Genomic DNA, 23,838 nt, shown 5'->3' with positions numbered 1-23,838 from the left:
TTTTAACTGTTTTCTGAGAGTGAGAATACTTTAACCAAAACTAAATAAATACAAGTGTATTCTTTATTTTTCTTCCTCTCTAAATTAGTTACTAAAAAAAAAAAAAAATCGGTTTTCTTGCAGGAAATCATGGTGGATGCTTTCAAGATTTTATTTGAAACAATTTTCTGCTTTATATAGAAAATTATATGGGACAATCCTTTCACAACGATTCTTGATTTAAGAATTTCCGTATATATATATATTAGATTTAGTTTGTCTTTAATTATATATTGATTTCAGTTTGAAGCATAGGAGGAAGTTTATGGAAATTAAGTTTATAAATCTTATTAAGATGTTTTATGTTTTATCAGTCTGTTTTCTAAAAACACTTTCAGATGTCTTAAATATACGAATCAACCATTAGTATAAAGGCCATGCATGTACACATATAAAGTATTATACTATACGTACAAATTAAATGCTCATATTGAACAATTTCACAAGTGTGCATGGGGTTGTCTAGTTGTTGAACAGTTGCTTCATATTCAAAAGGCAATTTAAATCTAATTAAGATGACAAAATTTCACTCATCAAACAAAAACTATATCAGAAAAAAATAAAATAAAAAAACTGAATCATAGCCTACTTAAAATATGATCAACCTCGCCTTCAATCCACAACGGGGGAGTAATATAAATAATGGAAGTTCCTTTGAAGTGTGGCTCAATCCTTCCATCTTCCATCCTATAAATTCCATTCCTTATTTTTATATGTAGTTAAAAGTTATAGTGATTACTTGATATTTTTTGTCTAACCTAGGGCTTGTCCTATGGTAGGATGGCCATTTTTATATGGCATTTTGTAAATTATATTTCTTTTCTAATGATATTTTACTTAAAAAATAAAAATAAAAATTGGGCGCCTTAGATGGCAACTATAATGTTAGATAAATATATATATATATATATATATTATATATATATATATATATATATATATATAATATATATAGAAGAAATTGCTTATAAAATTACAATTAAATCATTATTAATAATTAACGAGTAATTGAAATGGTCCTAGTGTTTAGAATTAAGAGTAAGCCATGTGATATGATGAGAGAGAGTGGGTAAGAATTTGCATGTGAAATTGCAGCTTCACATGGGAACTGTGGGAGAGGTTAACAAACCTTAGGGGAGTTATTGTAATTCTCCCTCAAGATGTTATAAATGTGAAGAGGGTGGTCTCCACTTGAGACTTGTGCTCGTTATTTGTTAACCAGAGAGAAGAAGTTGCCAGTGGGAGAGCAAGAAGAAGTTGCAAATATTAATGATTTTAAGAAATGTCTCAGCTTATATTTATGAAAAGTTTGATAGTTCCTTTAGCGGTTTGAATCTGTTTGCTTAGTTAGTGTATCATGTACCTGACAGACATGTGAATCCTTGACTTTTGGTCCTTCTCATGCAATCGACATAACGAGGGAGGTAGGGATTGGAGTCATTCTAGATTGCCCTTGAAGTTTGTTCAGGTCCTTCCCATGCTGACGTTGTAATTGCAGTTGGAGGAGAGAAACTCTACATGGGTGCAGTTTGTTTCTCTTTTAAATAGTATATTAATTTCACTATTTTATACATTAGAGTGTATATTTTTTCTGCAACTCAGTAAGAGATCACGGATTACCGTTTTGGCAACTAATGAACTTTCTATGTGAGCTTAGATAGATAAATAAATAAATAGCAAGGAAGGAATATGTTTAATAGTTATTCAAATATATGGCCTTATATTCTGTTATCATAGGCCCTCGTTAAACCAAGTTTGAACTAAATATGTTTATTGTCAGCTTTGGATTGAGAAAAGTAGGGTAATGAACCATTAGTGGCTTATTTTGCTTGTGCTGCATAATGTTTTAATCTTGAAAAAGGCCGACCGACTTAGAAGTACCCAAGGTTTTGCGTAACGACAATTGAGTACCCAAAAGGTTTGTAATCGATAAATAAGTACTTTCCGTTCTATACCGTTAGTGATTTCCGTTTAATAAAGGGTAATACAGTAATTTTGCCCAGCCACCAAATTTTTAACTTTCAAAATATCTCTTCGAAATCTGGAGCAAAACTTCCTTTAGAAGCTTCACTTTAAAAATTAACACGTGTCCCATTAGTTGACTTTGAAGGAAAAAAAAAAAAATAAATAAACAAAAGTTGGCTTGCCTCTTCGTTTTCTTCTCATTTCTCTATAACTCTCTCTCATTTCTCTAATTCTCTGAAGGAAGGTTGTGAAAGAAGTTGCACCATTGTTTGGGGACCATCATCGACGACGACGACGACTGAACATCGAAAATTGAACAGAGGTCGACGACGACAACAACGACAACGAAAACGAAAACTAAACAACGACGATGGCTAAATAGCGACGAAGCTGCGCCATTGTTTGGAGACCATCATCGACAACTATGACTGAACAACGAAAACTGAACTGAGGTCGACGACGACAACAACGACAACGAAAACGAAAACTAAACAACGACGACAACGAAGACTGAACAACGACAACTGAACGAGAGAATCATGGGGTAACGATGACGGTGGAGGATGACTGAACTAAGGCCAGCGTTATTAACAATATAAATTATCGACGACGATTGAACTACGAAAACTGAAGGGTAAAGTTTCTTCTTGGTTTTCCTGTTTGTTCTTCGGTATTTTGTTATTTTAGTGCAGTTCTAAGTTTTTGGTTTTTCTTACTTGCATGTTTGGTTGTTTTTAAAGTTTTTTGTTAGATTGTTTGGTTTAGGGTCGTGGGTAACTACGACGATAAAGGATGACTGAACTAAAGTTTTTTGTTTCTTTGTTTGGTTTTTGGTTATAATGAATGTTTTTGGTTTTGCATGTTTGGTTGTTTTTAAGGTTTTTTGTTTGTTTGTTTGGTTTAGGGTTTGTTCTTAAAAGAGTTGGTTATATGCTAGATTGTGTAATGAATAAAATCTAGCCAAACGGTGGGACTGGTTTGCTTGACTTGATTATTGGGAGTGTGGATAGCTTGTCTTATATATTTTTGGATTGCAGGATGAACTTACAAAAAGATTTTTGGTGTTGTTAAAGCTGGTTATGTTTGGTGTTGTAATTTTGCAATGTGTATAAAAATCTGTTATATGTGTTAATGGAATACTATCGTCTTGATATGGTGAAATTTTGTTAACTGAGTCAAATACTGTGGTCTTGATATGTGTATAAAAATCTATAAAAATCTGTTATATGTTTTAACTGAGTCAAATACTATGGTCTTGATATGGTGAAATTTTGTAGAAAGTGAGAAAAATTACCACTAAATTTTATCCTTCTAACTATTCCAGTTATGCCAGGAAAAAGACTTAAAAAGTTGCTTGATTTCTATAAAAAAAAATAGTCATAGTATGGTTTAGCACACCTCTTCAACATTCCATTAGCAACAAGTAAAACAAAATGATTTGCCAATAAAACAACATTTGCCATTCCATTTCCCAACCACCTTTTTCTCTGAATATTTGCTTCACATAAGCACAACTCATGAGTGAGAAATTTTTAATCATTTCTGTCCCAAATAAACTTTCATAAGTCCTACCCCACTATATCTTTTGAGTGTGTGAGCGCGTGCCTGTCATCCTATGTATGCATGCGTAAGTAGCAATTCATCTGCCCTAAGTTTAATACCTAATATTAACTATGTTAATTTCCATTTTATAACAGATTCAACCTTAGGCTGAAGGATGAAAATGGAATAGATTTAGCCTTGAGGGAGGATTTTTGTTGTTCATGTGGAGCGTGTCCAGCAAAAATATACGGGAATGATATCTTATTTGAATGCCTTTTGTTCCAGGTTGCAGTGTCATAACATTGGATAATAATAGTATTAACATCTCATTAATAAATTTAGTTGAATGGTAGTGTTCTGTTGCTGGTGGCTTTTTTCGAGCCTTAGAATGAGCTTCCATCATTTGTGTATGTTCAATATAGAACTGAATGCAGCCTTTTTAATAATAATGGATATAAAAAAATTTATGCTTTCCTTGTTGACCGAATGAAATTTAGGTAGATAAAATGTTTGATAACCTCATGGCAAGTTCTCACATGTCAGATAATTTCTATATATCTTCATAATTTGCATTGATGAATGGGTTAGACTTGATCAATACCCATGCTTGTGAATCGTTTATGTTGATTTTGCGAAAAGAGAATACATTTTAATTTTAAAGATGATTTGTTGCCTGATGCTGGTTTAATATACTGAATTTTGTTTAATCTTTGGAAAAGATAAATATTTTCATGTCAAAGACATGTTTAATCATTCACTTTGCATTGAATTATTCTGCTTTAATCTTTGTATAGTTAAATCTGAAGGTGATCATTAGAGAAATTATAAGGTCTTTTAGTGAATATTGAATAGAATATAATTAGTGAATCTGAAAGTGATCATTAAATGGTGTTTTATATTCTCATCAACCCTGTTCCTTAATTAATTTAAAAACACACTTCAAATCTGAAAGTAGGTTAAATTTTAGTTAATTATTCAATAATAAAAAAGGGTTTAGTTTAATTAAAGTAATTGTTATTTGCATGTTTAATTAAAGTTTTAGTTTATTGATCATGCCTAGTTTATTTGCAGGATGGAGCCACAACTATTTAATTTGAAATTTCAGTTGTTTGGTATTGATAAAGGATATGAAAGATGTGTTGCAAAAGAGAATGAGGCAGTTCAACTTAATCTTAATGAGAAGTTTAGGGTGGAATCTATTTTACCATTGTTGGGGTAGAAATTTTTAATAGATAAATGGTTTGATTGCATTATGCATTCCCATTATTGTGGATTTGCAATGATGATGTTTGTACTAGAGAGTAAATATCTACAGTTTATTACATTGCAATTGTGCTTGTTTTTGCAACTTATGGGTGTGCATTTGTGGATTTGCAGGATGGAGAAGAGGAAAATTTTGTGCTTATTTTTGCAGCTATGGTGTGCATCTGGAAACTGCTCAGTTTTTTCAAACCTGATTTGAAGTTTGAAGTTTCAGTTGTATATCATATTTTCATGTACTGAATTCATGGTTTCTGTTTAAACCTGTTGAAAAATGGCTTTTAGCAAAATCACATGGGGTAGAAGTGATAATGGAGAAAGGTTTAGGGACTTATATGTAATAGGCCAAAATGAGTTAGTTTGTCCCACATTGGAAAGGAATGAAAAGTGGGAAACTTTTGGGGCCTATATATAAGCACCTAAATCAATGTTATTTGTATCCCAAGTTGTAATTCCATTACTTCTTTTGCAAGTGGTTCTTTCTTTAAGGACCCTTTAGTTTGCAAGTTTTGTTGTATCTCCCCTTTGTTTTGGGTATTTGTTGTATTGCCCAAATATTTGTAATATTCTTTGGAGATAGTGGAGCTTTCTTTTGCAGCGCCTGAGGACGTAGGTTTCAATACCGAACCTCGTTAATTCCTGGCATAAATGGCATCATTGTCCGAGGATTCATCGTCTGAGGCATCACCGTCCGCGACACCACCATCCGCACCAGTAAAGATGATAACGGTTTCAAATGCAAAAATTGATGTTGAAAAATTTGATGGCCAAAAATAATTTTGGCTTGTGGCAGAGTAAGGTAATGGATAGCTTGTATCAGCAGGATCTATATATCGTTCTGGAGGAGGAAAAAACCAGAAGATGTCTATGAGAAAGACTGGGTGAGGTTGAATGTAAAAGCGTGTGGGATGATTCGCTCATGTCTTTTGTAGAGAGCATAAATATCCATTCATGAAAGAGACTTCTGCCAATAAGTTATGGAAGGCGCTGGAAAACAAATACATGAATGAGAGAAGAGGAAGATCTCGTTCGAAGGGAAAACTTAGTTGGGATCAATGTGCCTTTTGTCGTGAGAATGGGCATTGGAAGAAAGATTGTCCGAAGTTGAAAAAGAAAGAGGGCAAAGCTGCTTCTGATGCATGCGTTGTTGAGCGTGAAGAGGATGAGTCAGATTTCTGTCTAGTTAGCCTACCATCCACCTCTGGATCAAATGAGTGGATTATGGATTCAGGTAGTACCTATCATATGTGTCCTCACCAGGACTGGTTCTTTAATTTTGAAGAACGTGGGAGTTGTTTATATGGGAATGATGATGCTTGTAAAACAACTGGGATAGGTTCAATTCGGTTGAAGAATCATGATGCTTGACTAGAACTCTGACAGATGTTCGGTATGTACCGAAGTTGAAAAAGAATCTCATCTCTTTGGAGCCTTGAATCTAAAGGCTTCACGGTGAATATGCGAGATGGAATTCTACAAGCTTCTTCAGGGCTCGTGGTAATGAAAGGCATGAGGAGAAACAATTGTATTACTATAATGGTAGTACCGTTATTGGAACGACAGCTGCAGTTGTACAGGAGGATGCAGATCAGAAATGCTCAAGTTGTGGCATATGTGTGTGGAGCATACTCGGTAGCAGGTGGAGTTTGAAACAACAGTTGAACCAGATAGTGTCCACGAGACAGAAAGTGATTCTGAGGGACTAACGTGGATACTATAGATGAAAAGGAGATTTTACCCCAAGAATCTCCTCAGCAACAGGAATTGATTGCATACAATAGGCCAAGACGAGAAATTCGCAAGCAGCTCGTTTCGCTAATATGGTGGCTTATGCACTTCCAATCGTAGGTGATATATTCCTATACTTATAAAGAAGTAGTTAGGAGTTCAAATTGTGAATCATGGAAACCGACCATGAATGATGAAATTCGATCCCTACATAAGAAGGCGATTGGGTGCAAATGGGTGTATGCAAAGAAGAAGGGATTTCCTAATAGAGAAGATGTTTGACACAAGGTTAGGTTGGTAGTAAAGGGATATGCTCAAATGGAAGGATTTGATTACAGTGAAGTGTTTTCTCCTGAGTTTGGAAGAGGAAATCTAACGACTCAGCCAGATGATTGTAGGGTTGCGAAAGAAAATTGGGTTTGCAGATTGAAGAAATCGCTATATAGTTTGAAGCAGTCACCAAGACAGTGGTACAAGCGATTTGATCAATGTATGATGGGCCATGGGTACACAAGGCCTGATATTTCACAAGCAGTTAGTATGGTGAGCAGGCATATGTATGATCCTGGTAAAGGACATTTGCAAGTTGTGAAATGGTTTCTCAGATATTTTATGTACTATAGATATTGGTTTAGTTTTATGTGTAGGATATTGAAAATGGGAAAATGATTTTCCAGAAGATTGGCACAGAAGATAACCTACAGACATGTTGACTTCAGTAGTGACAAGGGTCAAGTTATTTATTGTTGAACTTGATCAATCCTGCGAGCTTGACTGGGTCTTTTGGTGCTTTTGAAGGTGTTGCAAAATTTGGCAGAAGAACACAAAACTTTGAAGATTTGCTAATTCGCCAAGGTGGAGTTTGTTGAAAAATGGCTTTTAGCAAAATCATGGGGTAGAAGTGATAATGGAGAAAGGTTTAGGGACTTTATGTAATAGGCCAAAATGAGTTAGTTTGTCCCACATGGAAAGGAATGAAAAGTGGGAAACTTTTGGGGCCTATATATAAGCACCTAAATCAATGTTATTTGTATCCCAAGTTGTAATTCCATCATTCTTTTGCAAGTGGTTCTTCTTTAAGGACCCTTTAGTTTGCAAGTTTTGTTGTATCTCCCTTTGTTTTGGGTATTTGTTGTATTGCCCAATATTTGTAATATTCTTGGAGATAGTGGAGCTTTCTTTTGCAGCGCCCGAGGACGTAGGTTTTAATACCGAACCTCGTTAATTCCTGGTATTCTTTATTTTTGCATTTAATTTTGGCAATTTATTTATGCTTTATTACTTGTATTATTATATTCAATAAGCTAGCGTTAGAGTTTATGTTTCCGTTGCATAACAAAACCATGAAGAATTAATTGATACTGAATGAATTGATGTTAATTATGAACGCTTTCTTTTAAATTATGAAAAATTTCAATTTTCAGCTACATTTGAGTATATTGATACTGCTTCTACCAAAAACAGGGATAAATTGATCACTTGCAACATGAGGGCATAATGTAATTCACCATAATGATGTAAAAGAGAGATAAATTGGTCACTTGCAACATGAGGGCATAATGTAATTCACCATAATGATGTGGGTATTTATGTAATTGAATTAATCGACTAATGATAAATTAATAAAAAACTAAGCTGTCAAACTTCAAAGGGTATTTTAGTATTTTCATTATTATAAAACGGAATTCTATAACAGAATAGGATGAAAGGTATCGATTTGTCTTTTTGAAACCTTTTGGGTACTAATTTATCGTTATGTTAAACCTTGAGTATGTTTAAGGGGGTATTTGTCTAAGCTTATAAGCTGGTCAAACTAGCTTATAAGCTCTAAAGTTAAGCTGACCTGTTTGTTTATAACTTTTTTGAGCTTATAAGCCAAAAAAAAATAAGTTGGGGGGAGGTACTTTTTTTTTTTTGGCTTATAAGCACTCTGCTTATAAGTTAGTTTGACCAAGTATATTACCACATTATCCTTGTTTAATTTTAAAATTCCATAGTACACCCTTATTTAATGTAATACCCTTTTTAGTCATTTTATAATAAAATGTACTTATAAGCCACATTTTACCAAACACGTCAACTACTTATCAGTCACTTATAAGTATTTTAATCAAACACGTAATTGCTTAAAATTTCAAATACTTATTACTTATAAGCTAATTTTTATAAGCTCAGACAAACACTCTTTAAGTCGTTCCCCCCTTACAAAATGAAAATGTTATGGAAGAGGCAGAATTACAGGCGAGGAAAGTCCTCCCTATTAAAGGAAAGGTTCACGAAACAACCTTAATGATCAAAGTACTTAAAGTCAGTCTTGTCAATTAGGGAACAAAGCTAGATAAACGTGTTGCATGAAACCCAAACGGGCCTGCGTAGGCCCAAAATGAAAAATATCTTGATATAACTGATTTCTTAGAATGCAAGGACTTGGAAAGTTTCCCCTACAGCCTGACCCTTAAAAGACGTAATAAATGTTGAAAAGAGTAATGTTATACTTACATCACTCTTTTACATAATTTTTATTACATCATGATGTAGTATATATCATAATTATATAGATTTTTAATTATTTTTAATTTTTAATATTATAATAAAATTTGTGTGATTGTAACACATGTCACATCATAATATTTATAAAATTGTATAAAAAAATAGTACAAAGTATAACATTACTCCACTGGAAAACATCTTTACATTTTCATGGTGCGAACTTCAAAAACTGTAAAGCCAATTCCATCTTGTTGGCTCTTGAAACATGTTATGTGAATTTAAATAAATACTAGAATTGTCATCTTGTTGCCGATTGTTGCAGGTACTTTTTCCCATGAATGAAGCAATGCACCTTTTTTTTTTTTTAATTAAAAATTTCATATATATATTCTTTTCTAACATTGGATTGAATGCTAATTACAGCAAGTGTTAGAATTTTGTGGGTAATAAACCTTTGTTTTTTTTTTACTAGATTCTCATTGCATTGATATCTCTTACAACCAGATAATAATATGTAATTTATTAACCATATTAACCATCCATGGGTAGGGCGATAGAGACTCTTGAGTGTATTACTTAAGATGTTTTGAGTTTGATTCCTCTCGGACATTGTTAATAAGAGTGGTCATTAGAGATTATACTTGGTTTTTAACTTCAAAGCTTTAAGGATTAGTCGAGGTGCGCACAATATTTATTTGATATTTAATTTTTCAGAAATTAACTAAAAAAAATGTGCAATATTTATCATGCTCTGTTTATACTATTTTCAATTTAATTTAATTAAAAAAAAATGCAATCAGTATTAAAAATATCAATGTTGATTCCACTTAGCAGACCATCTCTTGACTTGACCAAAGACTTCATTTGCTCAATGTGTTCCCAAAATTTTATCTTATACACTAAAACCGGTTATTTATCAGCCATGTCCATGATGACAAAAGACTTTTGGTCATCGTGATGTTACCTGAAGAAAGCATAATGTGCCGGTACTGTTCCTGATGAAAAAAACTTCTAACGTAAAAAAAGTACATCTTTAAACAGTAACAATAATTGGGGCAAAGGTATTCCAGTACCCTTTTTCCGAAATTTGCAGTAGGTAGTACAAATAAGTTGAGTTTCAATACGAAGGGACAACAAAATTCAGACAAGTAACAATGATCCAAGGCAAGAGAGGGAACATTAAGAACTTTATTAAATTGGAATTCTTCAAAATTAACATATCTTGCATACATAGTTATGGCAATTCTAACTCTCAATCTCACATGGAAATTTAGAATACAGAAGATTGAAGATTACTCAGAGACAGACTATAGCAGCTTATCCAGCTCCCAAATACTACTCTTCCATGTTTATCAACTCTTCCAAGTCGTCTGAGAAAGAAAAACAAAGTGTGATAATCTAAAAAATTGTTGGATTAAATATGAATTCAATGTCTCTTTTCTAGCCATGTTCATTATGATAAAGCTGTCAGGAAGAAAACACAATTTATAGCTATAAGAGGATTAGAGCACTTACAAAATTGAAGAGCAACTTTCAGATGCTAATTTCTTCTTCCTCTACTTCCCCTATTCAGCCTTCTCACCTTTTTCGGACCCTCTCTTTCAATCAATCTCACAAACCATTGTGGTTTTCCTGTTGAGAACACAATGTAACCAATAGATATGCCAAGTACCAATCCACATCCGTATCCCATCAAGGCAATTTTCCAATCAAACCAGCTTGAAGCATTGTTTTCTTCAAGGATTACTGATGTTGGTTGATTTGGTTCCTCATTGCTGCATTTTTTTGACAATGTTGATCCACACAAACCCAAGTTTCCAATAAAGGAATCGTTTAGAAATGTATCAAATTGCTTTCCTTGAGGTATAGGTCCCACAAGCTGATTGTATGACAAATTTAGCACTGAAAGAAATGTTAGACTTGTCAATTGCATTGGAATATTTCCAACGAGCTGCTTGTAAGAGAGATCTAATGCTTCAAGTTGTGTCAAATTTGACAATGACGATGGTATATCACCAGTTAAGCTATTGTGAGAGAAGTTGAGCAGTTTGAGTGACTGTAGCTTTCCAATCACCTCTGGAATTGGTCCTCGAAACAGGTTGTCGGACAAATCTATGGTTGTGAAAATGGTTAGAATCCTTTCCATTTCCATCTCACCTCCTTTGATCGACAAAGTTACTGAATAATATTCGAATTCAGAATTGAACATATATCTGAATCCGACATTATCCATGGACGAAGGCATCATAGCCACAAAATTGTTAAAATAATTTATTGGCAAAGGACCAGTAAATTGATTGTGGGAAAGGTCGAGTATTCTCAATTTAGGGAAGGGAAATGTTGCACTGGAATTGTTAATGGGACCATGAAATCGATTAGATCTCAAAATAATAACACGAAGGTTTTCAAGATCTTCTAGAGAGTAGGGGAAGGTATCATTAATCATGTTATTCCCAATATCTAGGATTTCCAAATCGGTACAATTAATCAAAGATGGTGGTAATGGTCCCTCCAATTGATTGCCATTAAGCATAAGAGCCGTCAAACTACTGGAAGTTGGAAATGTTAAAGATCCAAGGCTACCATGGAAGTTGTTCATCTCCAAATTCAGGGAATCGAGGCCCGTACCAAATTTTCCGAAACACGGTGGAATTTATCCACTAAAATTGTTATTTGATAAGTCAATATACACAATAGAGCTCAAATTGCAAAATGACGGGAGGATGACTCCTGTTAAATTGTTGGATGACAGGTCCAAAACAGTGATATCAGTAAGGTTTGACAGAGGAAATGACCCAGAAAAGTTGTTCTCTCAAAGATAAAGATGAGTGAGCTGGCCAAGTTTAGATATCGATGTTGGTATTTGACCAGTAAAACCGTTGGATGAAAGATCCAAATAAGTGATTTTAGTAAGGTTCTCGAGTGACAGAGGAAATGACCCAGAAAATTTGTTGTCTCAAAGATAAAGAAAAGTGAGTTGGCCAAGTTTAGATATCGATGTTGGTATTTGACCAGTAAAACCGTTGGATGACAGATCCAAAGAAGTGATTTCAGTAAGGTTTTCGAGTGACAGAGGAAATGACCCAGAAAATTTGTTGTCTCGAAGATCAAGATAAGTGAGCTGGCCAAGTTTAGATATCGATGTTGGTATTTGACCAGTAAAACCGTTGGATGACAGATCCAAAGAAGTGATTTCAGTAAGGTTTTCGAGTGACAGAGGAAATGACCCAGAAAATTTGTTGTCTCCAAGATCAAGATGAGTGAGCTGGCCAAGTTTAGATATCGATGTTGGTATTTGACCAGTAAAACCGTTGAATGACAGCTCCAAAGAAGTGATTTCAGTAAGGTTTTCAAGTGATGATGGTAATGACCCAGAAAATTTGTTGTCTCCAAGATTAAGATGAGTGAGCTGGTCAAGTTTAGATATCGATGTTGGTATTTGACTAGTAAAACCGTTGAATGACAGATCCAAAAAAGTGATTTCAGTAAGGTTTTCAAGTGACGGTGGAATTGACCCTTCGAATTTGCATCCACTTAGACGCAAATCATTCAAGTGCATCAGATTGCTGATTGTGTCGGGTAATTTCCCTGAAAAGTTTGTGGAAGAGAGATCCAATAATTAAAGAGGATTGCTCCTGTTGAAATTTGGCAAATTAACCGTTATGTTTTGATTGTCAGACAATCTGAGCAGCTGGAGAAATGGAAATCGGAAAAGATCATTTGGAAACTTGCCTTGCATGTAATTACTCTGAAGACTCAGAGATATCAAAGAAGAAGGCAGGTTTGCAAAAGAACCAACTGCAACAGAAGACATGTTGACAGAATCCAGATGAAGATATCTTAGTTCTGTCATGTTTTGCAAGAGTTTTTTAAAACCATGTTGACGCAGTTCCAGACTTCTAGAGTAAGAAAGGTCAAGCAAAACAAGCTTAGATAAGTGAAAGATTTCGGTTGGAACTAGGCCATAGAAAGAGGATACAGAAAGGTTAAGATGTGTCAATTTGGTGAACTGACCAAACTTGGGTGAGATGGTGGATGGATCGAAAATATTGTAAGCTAGATTGAGCTTCTGGAGATGGTGAAGGTGGAAGAGGCTGCTATTGTCGTTGATAGGACCAGTAAGCCCAGAAGAACTTAAGTCAAGTCCAATCACATGACCGGTGAACCTATCACAAGTAACCCCATCCCAAGTGCAGCAATCACTACCCTCTTTCCAGGAATTTGTCTTGGAAAAACTTGAAGACTCCTCAATCGAAAAGGTGTTCTTGAAACGGAGAAGGGCAGAGCTTTGGAGAGCAAAGTTTCTGTAACGGAGAAGAAGAGTTAAAAGAGGATGAACAGTGGCGGATTTACTTAATGACGAGTGGAGACCACGGCCCCACTCAAACTTTAAAAAACTTCCAATGGTATAAATATTTATATTTAGTTGCATTTTATCCCTTATAACACTTCGACATTTTGCCCCCACAAGAGTTTGATATTTTGTCCACTATATAACTTTGACATTTTGGGAAAAGAAAAGCTTTTTTGGTTTTTGAACTCTTACAGTACCAGAACAAAACACACGCTGAAACCTCTCTTTCCCTTTTTCTCTTCCCTTTTTCTCTTTGGAAAATTTTTTTTTTGTTTATTTTTTGCCTCCATCGAGTGAAATTCCTGGATCCGTCACTGAGGATGAACAAATAACTTGAAGATGGAAGAACAAGAAGAAGACGTAGAGGACTAGATAATGCCAAAATAATCCCCACATCTTTTTCTTTCCAAGAAGAACAAAAGCAAATTTTGGACATGGGAAAATGAATATGAATATGTAGATATATATACGCACATCCTATGCATTTTCTTTCTTCTTTCTATGCAATTATTTTACACATGCAAATGGGTCCAACTAGAGTAGTTGAAGTTGAATTTATCCCACAACGTGTTATGGTGTATATAAGTGGGCTCCCTCCTACATGCCCACTTTATCAATTAGTTTGTTTCCTATTACATGTGTTATGTGTATATAATTGGGCTCTCTCCTACATGACCACTTTATCAATTAGCCTGTTTCCTATTACATGGGACTCCCTTCTCTCTTGAACTAGTTTTAAGTTTGAGCTCTATTCAAACCCACTTTATCAACTAACTTATTCATTATTGCACGACGTGACAATCACCTTTCTTTAATACAATAATGCAAGTTATTAGTAATCACATAACAAAAGCATCTCTCATAAGAAGGAGGATTTAACAATAATATATATATATATATATAATTATATATATATATAATTAATATATATAATATACCTATATATAAAACAACACATGGTTTTTAGTCGGTAGTCTTTTTCTCTGAGCCTAACAGCAAAGACTTATTTGGGTCAAGTAAGAGTTTTCTACATGTTGTAATTGTATAGCCATGAAACACGTTGTAATTTTGTCAAGTGACCGCCTCTCTTGGGGCAAGGTGTCCCATGGGGTCGACCACTGTGGGACCTGCCTCATTTGTTGACCTTAAAAGCATGTTTGGTAATTACTTGGCCTACAATCGTTCAACAAAGGATTTGAGCATGATAGTGCCAAACAGTTGTGAACCGCAAAAGCAAATAAAAATGGGTTAAGAAAATTGGGGGTTTGACTTTAGGGTTTTGTAATTTGTTAGGGGACCGGATTTGACGTTTGGACCGGATTTATGTGTTATATTGCTTGGACCATCGGGTTGCTATAATGAGATGGTCTAACAACGGTTTGAGATAGTCTAACGTGAAATCTCAGTTTTTTACTCCTTTAAAACCGAAATTTCCATCGAAATCTGATTGGACCGGTTTGACCACCCAGTCCGGTCCAGGTTTCAAAACATTGGTATGGACTATTAATTTTATATGCAATGAAGATATTTGATATCCAGATTTTTTTTTAATATTGTGTCACTCTTACCTTGTTAATGTTGAATGTATAAACCACGTCAATTACAAAACTCATATACAATGGGTTACTATCAGGGTCGGCCCAAGGGGTAGGCAGGTAAGGCATCTGTTTAGGGCCCAAAAAAAAAGCCCTAAAAAGGGCCCAAAATTATTTTAAGATTTTTTTAAATAGATTTACAAAAATACAATTGGGTTTAAAAAAGTTTATAATTTTTTTTCTAAATCGGTCCAAAGGCCCCAAAAAAGCCAAAAAGGCCCAAATTCATTATAATTTTTTTACATAAATTTACAAAAAAACCATGTTTCATATTTTCCATTCACACCCCTAAATTAACTAAATTAATTATTTAAATGCTAAAATTTCAAAACACCAATTCAATCCCTAAAATGATGAAAACATTGCATTTCCACCCTTTACACCACCATAGTGTCATTGTTGGCGTTAAAGTGATGATTTCGGTCAATTTTCTCACCAAAATCGACCGGATTCATCACTCAATCATTTCCGAAACGTTTTCCCAGCCTTGACAACCCCCAATTTGGTCGATTTTTACTGATTTTCACAACCCATTTTCATTCTTCACTGCGTGCGACAGTAATTTTTTGCATGTATCCGCTATCGTTGACCTTCCCCGACACCACCATCTTCGTCCCCTTAGCCCCCTCCCCAAAACCCCTCACTTACTTGACCCCCGGTAGCCCATCGTCCACCTCTCGCCTTCACAAGAAAGATTAAGTAATTTGACTATATTATCAATTGAAAAAGATTTGGTTTCTAAACTTGAATATAAAAATTTAATTAGTGTTTTTGCATCTCAAAAGGCAAGAAAAATAAATTTGAAATAATTTTTTAATATATGCTTATATTATTAAAAGGGCCCCAAAGTAACTCTTGTCTAGGGTCACAAATGTTCTTGAGACGGCCTTGATTACTATATTATTTAGATGCAAAAAAATAATTTTAATAACTAAATCATTAGTTACGACTTACGAAATTTAATAAACTAAATTGGGCATACACAGTGCCCAACTAAAATGAAATGCTTTTGCCACTAATTATTTTTTTATAAAAACACACATTCATAGTAGCGGAAAGTAATTTACTAGATTTGGATTCAATATTTAGCATTTAAAATTATTAGAATTTACCACTAATTTTTTGTTCACTAAAAGATACATTTTTTGACTAATAGAATAGTCGTGAAACATTTTGACAAATTTCTCTTACACATTCAGCTCCTAATTTTTTTGAAATTCGCAACTAATTTTTTTTCTCTCTAAAAAGTGCATTCTTCAACTAATTGAGTAGTGGTGATGTAATTTTATCAAATTATCCTTACACATTCAGCATCTAAGTCAGAGGACAATTTCAAACAATAATTAGTAACTAAATTGCTAGTTGCTAAAAAAACGCTTTCCACGTCTAACCTAATATTTAGTTGCCCATTCCTTCTATGACTACGATTCTGCAACTACATAGTGATTACGTAAATTTAGACGCACAAAACAATTAGCATCTAACTTGGACGATTTGAGTCTAATTTTGCTAGATACCGAAAGTCATTTTTCTTGTAGTATGTCTTGAGATCGGGTGGTTGTCCTTTCTTTTGGTATCGCATTGTGTTTTGTTTAGAGTTAGTTTGTCTCCTCTTGTGCCCAGTCTTTTGTTTATAAAGATTGCAACACAAGAGGAGTGAGTGTATTCCTTGTTTTCATTTTTGCCTTGTTGCTTTGTTTAGCTTTTGTTAGTTTAGCAATTAGTTAAGAGTTATAGTGATTATTTTGTGCCTAACCTAGGGCTTGTCCTATGTTAGGATGGTCATTTTTATATGGCCTTTTGTAAATTGTTTTTCTTTTATAATGAATATTTACTATAATGTTAGATTAAAAAAATATATATATTAGAAAGAAAATGCTTATAGAATTACAATTAAATCATTATTAAATAATTAACGAGTAATTGAAATGGTCCTTAAAATTGTCCTAGTGTTTAAGAGTAAGCCATGTGATATGATGACAGAGAGTGGGTAAGAATTTGCATGTGAATTTGCAGCTTCACATGGGAACTGTGGGAGAGGTTAACAAACCTTAGGGGAATTATTGTAATTCTCCCCCAAGATGTTATAAATGTGAAGAGGGTGGTCTTCACTTGAGACTTGTGCTCGTTATTTGTTAACCAGAGAGAAGAAGTTGCCAGTGGGAGAGCGAGAAGAAGAAGTAGCCAATGGGAGAAATGGCTGAACAAGGTGGTGGCGGCGGACAAGGTGGAGGACGGGAAGTGTTGGCTGGACCGTTTCCTGTTGCAGAAGGACGGCTTGTTTGCTCAGAATGCCAAAAGATCTATCCCAATGAGCGAAGTATGAGAAACCATCTTCTTTCTATGCATCAAGTCCGAGTGAATAACCAGACAAAACTGTTTGTGTGTAATGTGTGTCCTGATAGGTTTCGAACTGCAGAGGAGTGGAATGCTCACCTCCTTTTCGAGCACGTTATTGGACAGTGAAGGTTTAAAGCGTTTTATGTTTTATGAATGTTTGGATTATGATCTATGTTGTTTTAATTATGAAATGCACACATCTATTGCCCTACTCTTCATCTTTGTCTGTTTGAAGACACTGCTGAGTTAAATGCTCATATTGAACAATTTCACAAGTGTGCATGGGGTTGTCTAGTTGTTGAACAATTGCTTCATATTGAAAAGCCAATTTAAATCTTATTAAGATAACAAAATTTCACTCATCAAACATAAAAAAAAAAAAAACTGAATCTAGCCTACTTAAAATATGATCAACCTCGCCTTCAATCCACAACGGGGGAGTAATATAACTAATGGAAGTTCCTTTGAAGTGTGGCTCAATCCTTCCATCTTCCATCCTATAAATTCCCATGTCCATCATCGTCATCTCCAACTTCTCTTCCTCATCCATACCCAGATAACTTTCCAAGCAATCATCAGTAAAATAAATCGAATTACGGTTGTATCCCATAACTTCTGATGCTTTAACTGAAAATGAAGAATTATCACCCACAAAAACTGTGTTATTACCTAAGTTCTTCATCTCTTCGCATGTATTACTCTCAAAATTTACTTCAAAAACACGGAATCCATGAGTTCCATAGCAACAAATTTCACTCCCTTCATAAATAAGTCGTGCATGCACGCCTTCTCGGGTAATTGCTAAGAGAGATCATTCTGATTCAACCAAATATATTTTCTCAAACAGCATCATTGACGATGGCAAAGTTGCTACTACTTGTGGCTCAGTCGGATTGTCACCTTCAGTATCACATGACATTATTCTACCATGACAATTTACCCCATAAAACTTCCCTTTGAAATAAGTAACATCGAAATAGCAAGCACTCGCACCATAACCTTAATAACCATAGAAATAAAATGGAGACGTAGCTTTGGACAAAGGTGTTTCAATTGTGGTCCAAGCTTTATCACCCGCTTTACAATATGCCAATTTTCCCATCTCTCCATGAATAACCATCGCTGTATAATCTGATGTGCATGAAGGACTACACGATAAAGCAAATTTTTGGATAAACGTCTTATAGACGTTATCCAAATTTGGAGTAAAACTATCCCATTCCCAGTCTTTGAAAGTCTTCAATGGAGGTAATTCAATTTGAAGATAGGTAAAGGGATGCAAAAGAGTCACGTTCCAATCCTGTCCAATTGTTAAAAGCCAACCACGGGAAGAATAACACTTCTTATCATAAGCTTGTGGTAAATTGAACTGTTGAAAAATACCTGTTGAGAGATTGTAAAATCCCCAGTGGTGAGAAGTGAGATTCGCTTGCGCCGCTGTTGTTTGTTTCTTGAGCAAGCATAAGCCATGTTTGCTTCTTGAGCAAGCATAATGTTGGAGGAGCCATGAAAATAGAAAAAGAAGGCAAAGAAATAAAAGAAGCAACGAGAGAATACAAATCTAAAATAAAGCCTACTTATATAGGCAAGGTTAGATTAGATTACTAACCTGAAAAGAATTTGATCTCCTATATTTACAGGACTTCATTCTCCTTTTCCAATTAAACTTTCCCACTTCTTCTTTTCCGATTAAATTAAAAATCCTGGTCAGATCAGGATTATCGAAGGAAACAAAATCTCAATCGGTATCTTTTTCTTTCTTTTTTTAACTGAATAGGTAAATAAATCCCATTTAGGATTATAAACAACGTTATACGTGATNCCTCAAGATGTTATAAATGTGAAGAGGGTGGTCTTCACTTGAGACTTGTGCTCGTTATTTGTTAACCAGAGAGAAGAAGTTGCCAGTGGGAGAGCGAGAAGAAGAAGTAGCCAATGGGAGAAATGGCTGAACAAGGTGGTGGCGGCGGACAAGGTGGAGGACGGGAAGTGTTGGCTGGACCGTTTCCTGTTGCAGAAGGACGGCTTGTTTGCTCAGAATGCCAAAAGATCTATCCCAATGAGCGAAGTATGAGAAACCATCTTCTTTCTATGCATCAAGTCCGAGTGAATAACCAGACAAAACTGTTTGTGTGTAATGTGTGTCCTGATAGGTTTCGAACTGCAGAGGAGTGGAATGCTCACCTCCTTTTCGAGCACGTTATTGGACAGTGAAGGTTTAAAGCGTTTTATGTTTTATGAATGTTTGGATTATGATCTATGTTGTTTTAATTATGAAATGCACACATCTATTGCCCTACTCTTCATCTTTGTCTGTTTGAAGACACTGCTGAGTTAAATGCTCATATTGAACAATTTCACAAGTGTGCATGGGGTTGTCTAGTTGTTGAACAATTGCTTCATATTGAAAAGCCAATTTAAATCTTATTAAGATAACAAAATTTCACTCATCAAACATAAAAAAAAAAAAAACTGAATCTAGCCTACTTAAAATATGATCAACCTCGCCTTCAATCCACAACGGGGGAGTAATATAACTAATGGAAGTTCCTTTGAAGTGTGGCTCAATCCTTCCATCTTCCATCCTATAAATTCCCATGTCCATCATCGTCATCTCCAACTTCTCTTCCTCATCCATACCCAGATAACTTTCCAAGCAATCATCAGTAAAATAAATCGAATTACGGTTGTATCCCATAACTTCTGATGCTTTAACTGAAAATGAAGAATTATCACCCACAAAAACTGTGTTATTACCTAAGTTCTTCATCTCTTCGCATGTATTACTCTCAAAATTTACTTCAAAAACACGGAATCCATGAGTTCCATAGCAACAAATTTCACTCCCTTCATAAATAAGTCGTGCATGCACGCCTTCTCGGGTAATTGCTAAGAGAGATCATTCTGATTCAACCAAATATATTTTCTCAAACAGCATCATTGACGATGGCAAAGTTGCTACTACTTGTGGCTCAGTCGGATTGTCACCTTCAGTATCACATGACATTATTCTACCATGACAATTTACCCCATAAAACTTCCCTTTGAAATAAGTAACATCGAAATAGCAAGCACTCGCACCATAACCTTAATAACCATAGAAATAAAATGGAGACGTAGCTTTGGACAAAGGTGTTTCAATTGTGGTCCAAGCTTTATCACCCGCTTTACAATATGCCAATTTTCCCATCTCTCCATGAATAACCATCGCTGTATAATCTGATGTGCATGAAGGACTACACGATAAAGCAAATTTTTGGATAAACGTCTTATAGACGTTATCCAAATTTGGAGTAAAACTATCCCATTCCCAGTCTTTGAAAGTCTTCAATGGAGGTAATTCAATTTGAAGATAGGTAAAGGGATGCAAAAGAGTCACGTTCCAATCCTGTCCAATTGTTAAAAGCCAACCACGGGAAGAATAACACTTCTTATCATAAGCTTGTGGTAAATTGAACTGTTGAAAAATACCTGTTGAGAGATTGTAAAATCCCCAGTGGTGAGAAGTGAGATTCGCTTGCGCCGCTGTTGTTTGTTTCTTGAGCAAGCATAAGCCATGTTTGCTTCTTGAGCAAGCATAATGTTGGAGGAGCCATGAAAATAGAAAAAGAAGGCAAAGAAATAGAAGAAGCAACGAGTGAATACAAATCTAAAATAAAGCCTACTTATATAGGCAATGTTAGATTAGATTACTAACCTGAAAAGAATTTGATCTCCTATATTTACAGGACTTCATTCTCCTTTTCCAATTAAACTTTCCCACTTCTTCTTTTCCGATTAAATTAAAAATCCTGGTCAGATCAGGATTATCGAAGGAAACAAAATCTCAATCGGTATCTTTTTCTTTCTTTTTTTAACTGAACAGGTAAATAAATCCCATTTAGGATTATAAACAACGTTATACGTGATATGACTAAAAGTTTACTCAATTTTCGCATAAACTAAACACTATTTAGTCCATAACATTCTTAAATAAGTGTACTTAAATCATAGATCAACTACAAGAATAGCATAAAACACCCCAACATTATCCACAAATAATATCTAACAACTACGACATGCTCTGCATTATCCAGAGTAATCTTCTGGTCTGCAGAAATAATGTAGGGTTCCATAATTAATCTGGTATCTTAAAAAAACACATTGCAGCAGTGCAGCACTATTTGAAAATACAGATCAACTTCACTATCAACGGTAAAGGTAGCCCGGAAATAGTTTAATTAACTACGCTTTTCTCTTGCATCATATTCCAATAATTCATGAGTCATGTTAAGAGTAATTGTTAGTGACAGACTCATAATGTCTTTCCCTTCTGATATTTGGGTTCCAATGCCTAATCTTCTCTTCAGGTAACTGTTTAAAGGGAACCACTGATTAACATGAAATTGTAGTGGGGTTTGAAAAAGAAAACAGAATGAAGCTCATATTGCATCAGAACCCACCTTTATCTCATTGTACGTCCTGGAGGTCTACTGAAAAATAGTACCACCGAATAGGCCATTAAAAATTATTCTGGCTATTAGTTCTCACACTTTCGGAATTTTGGGTAACCAATTCACTACACAACTCAAAAGTTTTGCAAATATTGGATTTTACTACTTTTAATTGCAACTCAACATCACAGGCCATTATGGAAATTTAAATAAATCACCCAGTCTCAAGTTTGGAACCCGACTGCTTAACATTACAATAGCGTACGTCAAGCTGGCTTGCAGTAATGGGTACTGCAGCAGCCTCACCAGTTTCATTCGCCTGCTGCCTCATCTCCTACAAGAATCACCATGATAACAGCTAGTATCGATTAGCAGACTTGGGGCTGTTAGTCTTACACTTGATGTTCACATTAAAATTTTCCAACCAATCATAGTCAATTTCAACACTCCAAACCATTCCAGAATTGGAATAATTGATGGTAATCTCCAAGTTTCTCACAGTGAAATGGTATCAATGTTTTTGAAAGAATATAATTACAAAAAGTTGGAACTTAATGTTTTCCAAATGAATATAAAGAATCAGAATAAATATCGGTTTCATGATTTTGCAACCACAGTCCAGTTTTTCTTAAATCCATTCCAAACAACGTCTGGCATTAACAATATGCACAGCTGCTTTATCAGGTCAGGTTCACATCTGCTCAACTTAATAAATAGAATTATGTCATAAGCTAGCTCAAAAATACCTTTCTTATTTGGACATACTGAACATGAAGCTTTGCTGACGTAGATTCTGATAGACGAGGGTGGCGTTCAACACTAAAGTATTGTATATACCTGACAAAATTGCAACTCAAACAGTTGAGCATATCATAAATATTTGAATAGCAGCTCTTTGAAGAACATATGCCTGAGTTGCATAATAAAAATTCTGTTAACTGCTAGAATTTTCCAGATGGTGTGAGTTTGTGATCTTCTCAGTGTCAGTACCTGTTATATTGTTTAATCTATTGTTTCCCCTTTGCTTGTTGGAAATTATTTTCTAATTGGTTAATAAATCCTGAGTTAATAATCAGTTCCCTGATACCAAATTTTCTTATTTTCAAACCAGCAAGAATTTTATCTTGAAGGAGGAGCCATGGTTTTGGCTGATGAATTTGACAGAATGATGAAAGGATAGGTAATTCAAAGTAGAATCAGATTTCTCCATCTCATGATTATGGTTCTTTAACAGTGTTTGCTTAGGGTGGCTATTCATGAAGCCATGGAGCAGCGGACGATATCCATTGCAGAAGCAGGAATAACAGTGAACCATCATCAATCAACCTTCTAACAAATTAATGGAGTTTCTTTAACACTATCCATAAGTCTAGTCTAGCACATTGGGCCTTCAAGCCCATACATACTGTGGCAGGCCTTAAGTGGCCCAATTGGTACATAAACCCACATTACTTCCATATAACATCCGATAAATCTAGGGGTATGTTTGTCACTTTCTGAAACCCTTTAATTGGTTTTGTAATTTTCCTTGTCCAAGAGTCTTTGGTTTTTGAATTGAAAAGACAGCCTAAAGCCCTAAACGTGTAGATTGTTCACATCATTCTTAGTGATATCCTCATGGGAAACATATCCTACTTAATACCATACCCCACAAATAGTCAAAAATTACATCTTCTTCCCAACCTTTCGGTTGTGAATTTTAATGATTTGATAACCACCAATGACGAATCGACACGTATTTGAATTTGTATCAAATGGGTCGTACTTATAATGGCGGTGGTCTATATTGCAAAAAGTCATAGGAATCTAAGATGAATATTCTCCTTTCATTAGAAAATTCTTTCAGTCTTTTTATCCCTTTTCACTTTAGTCAAGCAAACTTGTCCCACATTCAAGTTGATCACATAATCTAACTTTGCTTAGTTGGTTAATTATAGTTTAAAATAGACTTGACTTTTGACCATAATATTGGATGCTTCTACAAAACACTTTCTTTAATTAACTTTTTCCTCATCAACTTCCTTGTAGTTTCCACTTTATCCAAATTTTAAAGATTTAATAAACAAATCACAAACTTGAAAGTTACCATTAT

At 34.8% G+C, this 23,838-nt stretch overlaps 2 protein-coding genes across 2 annotated transcripts; both read right to left on the bottom strand.

Moving 5' to 3' along the window:
* Nucleotides 1–10,186: 10,186 nt before the first annotated feature.
* LOC116143612 (receptor-like protein 54) lies at nucleotides 10,187–13,323 on the bottom strand. The gene is made up of 2 exons (XM_031429073.1): nucleotides 10,540–13,323; nucleotides 10,187–10,394 (listed from the first exon to the last, which is right to left on the bottom strand). Exon 1 carries the CDS (start codon nucleotides 11,621–11,623, stop codon nucleotides 10,565–10,567), a length of 1,059 nt encoding a protein of 352 aa, XP_031284933.1. The 5' UTR covers nucleotides 11,624–13,323; the 3' UTR covers nucleotides 10,187–10,394; nucleotides 10,540–10,564.
* On the bottom strand, nucleotides 11,981–13,456 carry LOC116143466 (receptor-like protein 6). The gene is made up of 2 exons (XM_031428926.1): nucleotides 12,757–13,456; nucleotides 11,981–12,612 (listed from the first exon to the last, which is right to left on the bottom strand). Exons 1-2 carry the CDS (start codon nucleotides 13,454–13,456, stop codon nucleotides 11,981–11,983), a joined length of 1,332 nt encoding a protein of 443 aa, XP_031284786.1.
* Nucleotides 13,457–23,838: the final 10,382 nt, after the last annotated feature.

This window comes from Pistacia vera, unplaced genomic scaffold, assembly GCF_008641045.1.
Source record: "Pistacia vera cultivar Batoury unplaced genomic scaffold, PisVer_v2 Contig430, whole genome shotgun sequence".
NCBI lineage: Eukaryota > Viridiplantae > Streptophyta > Magnoliopsida > Sapindales > Anacardiaceae > Pistacia > Pistacia vera.
This window is presented reverse-complemented; position numbering and strand designations above follow the sequence as displayed.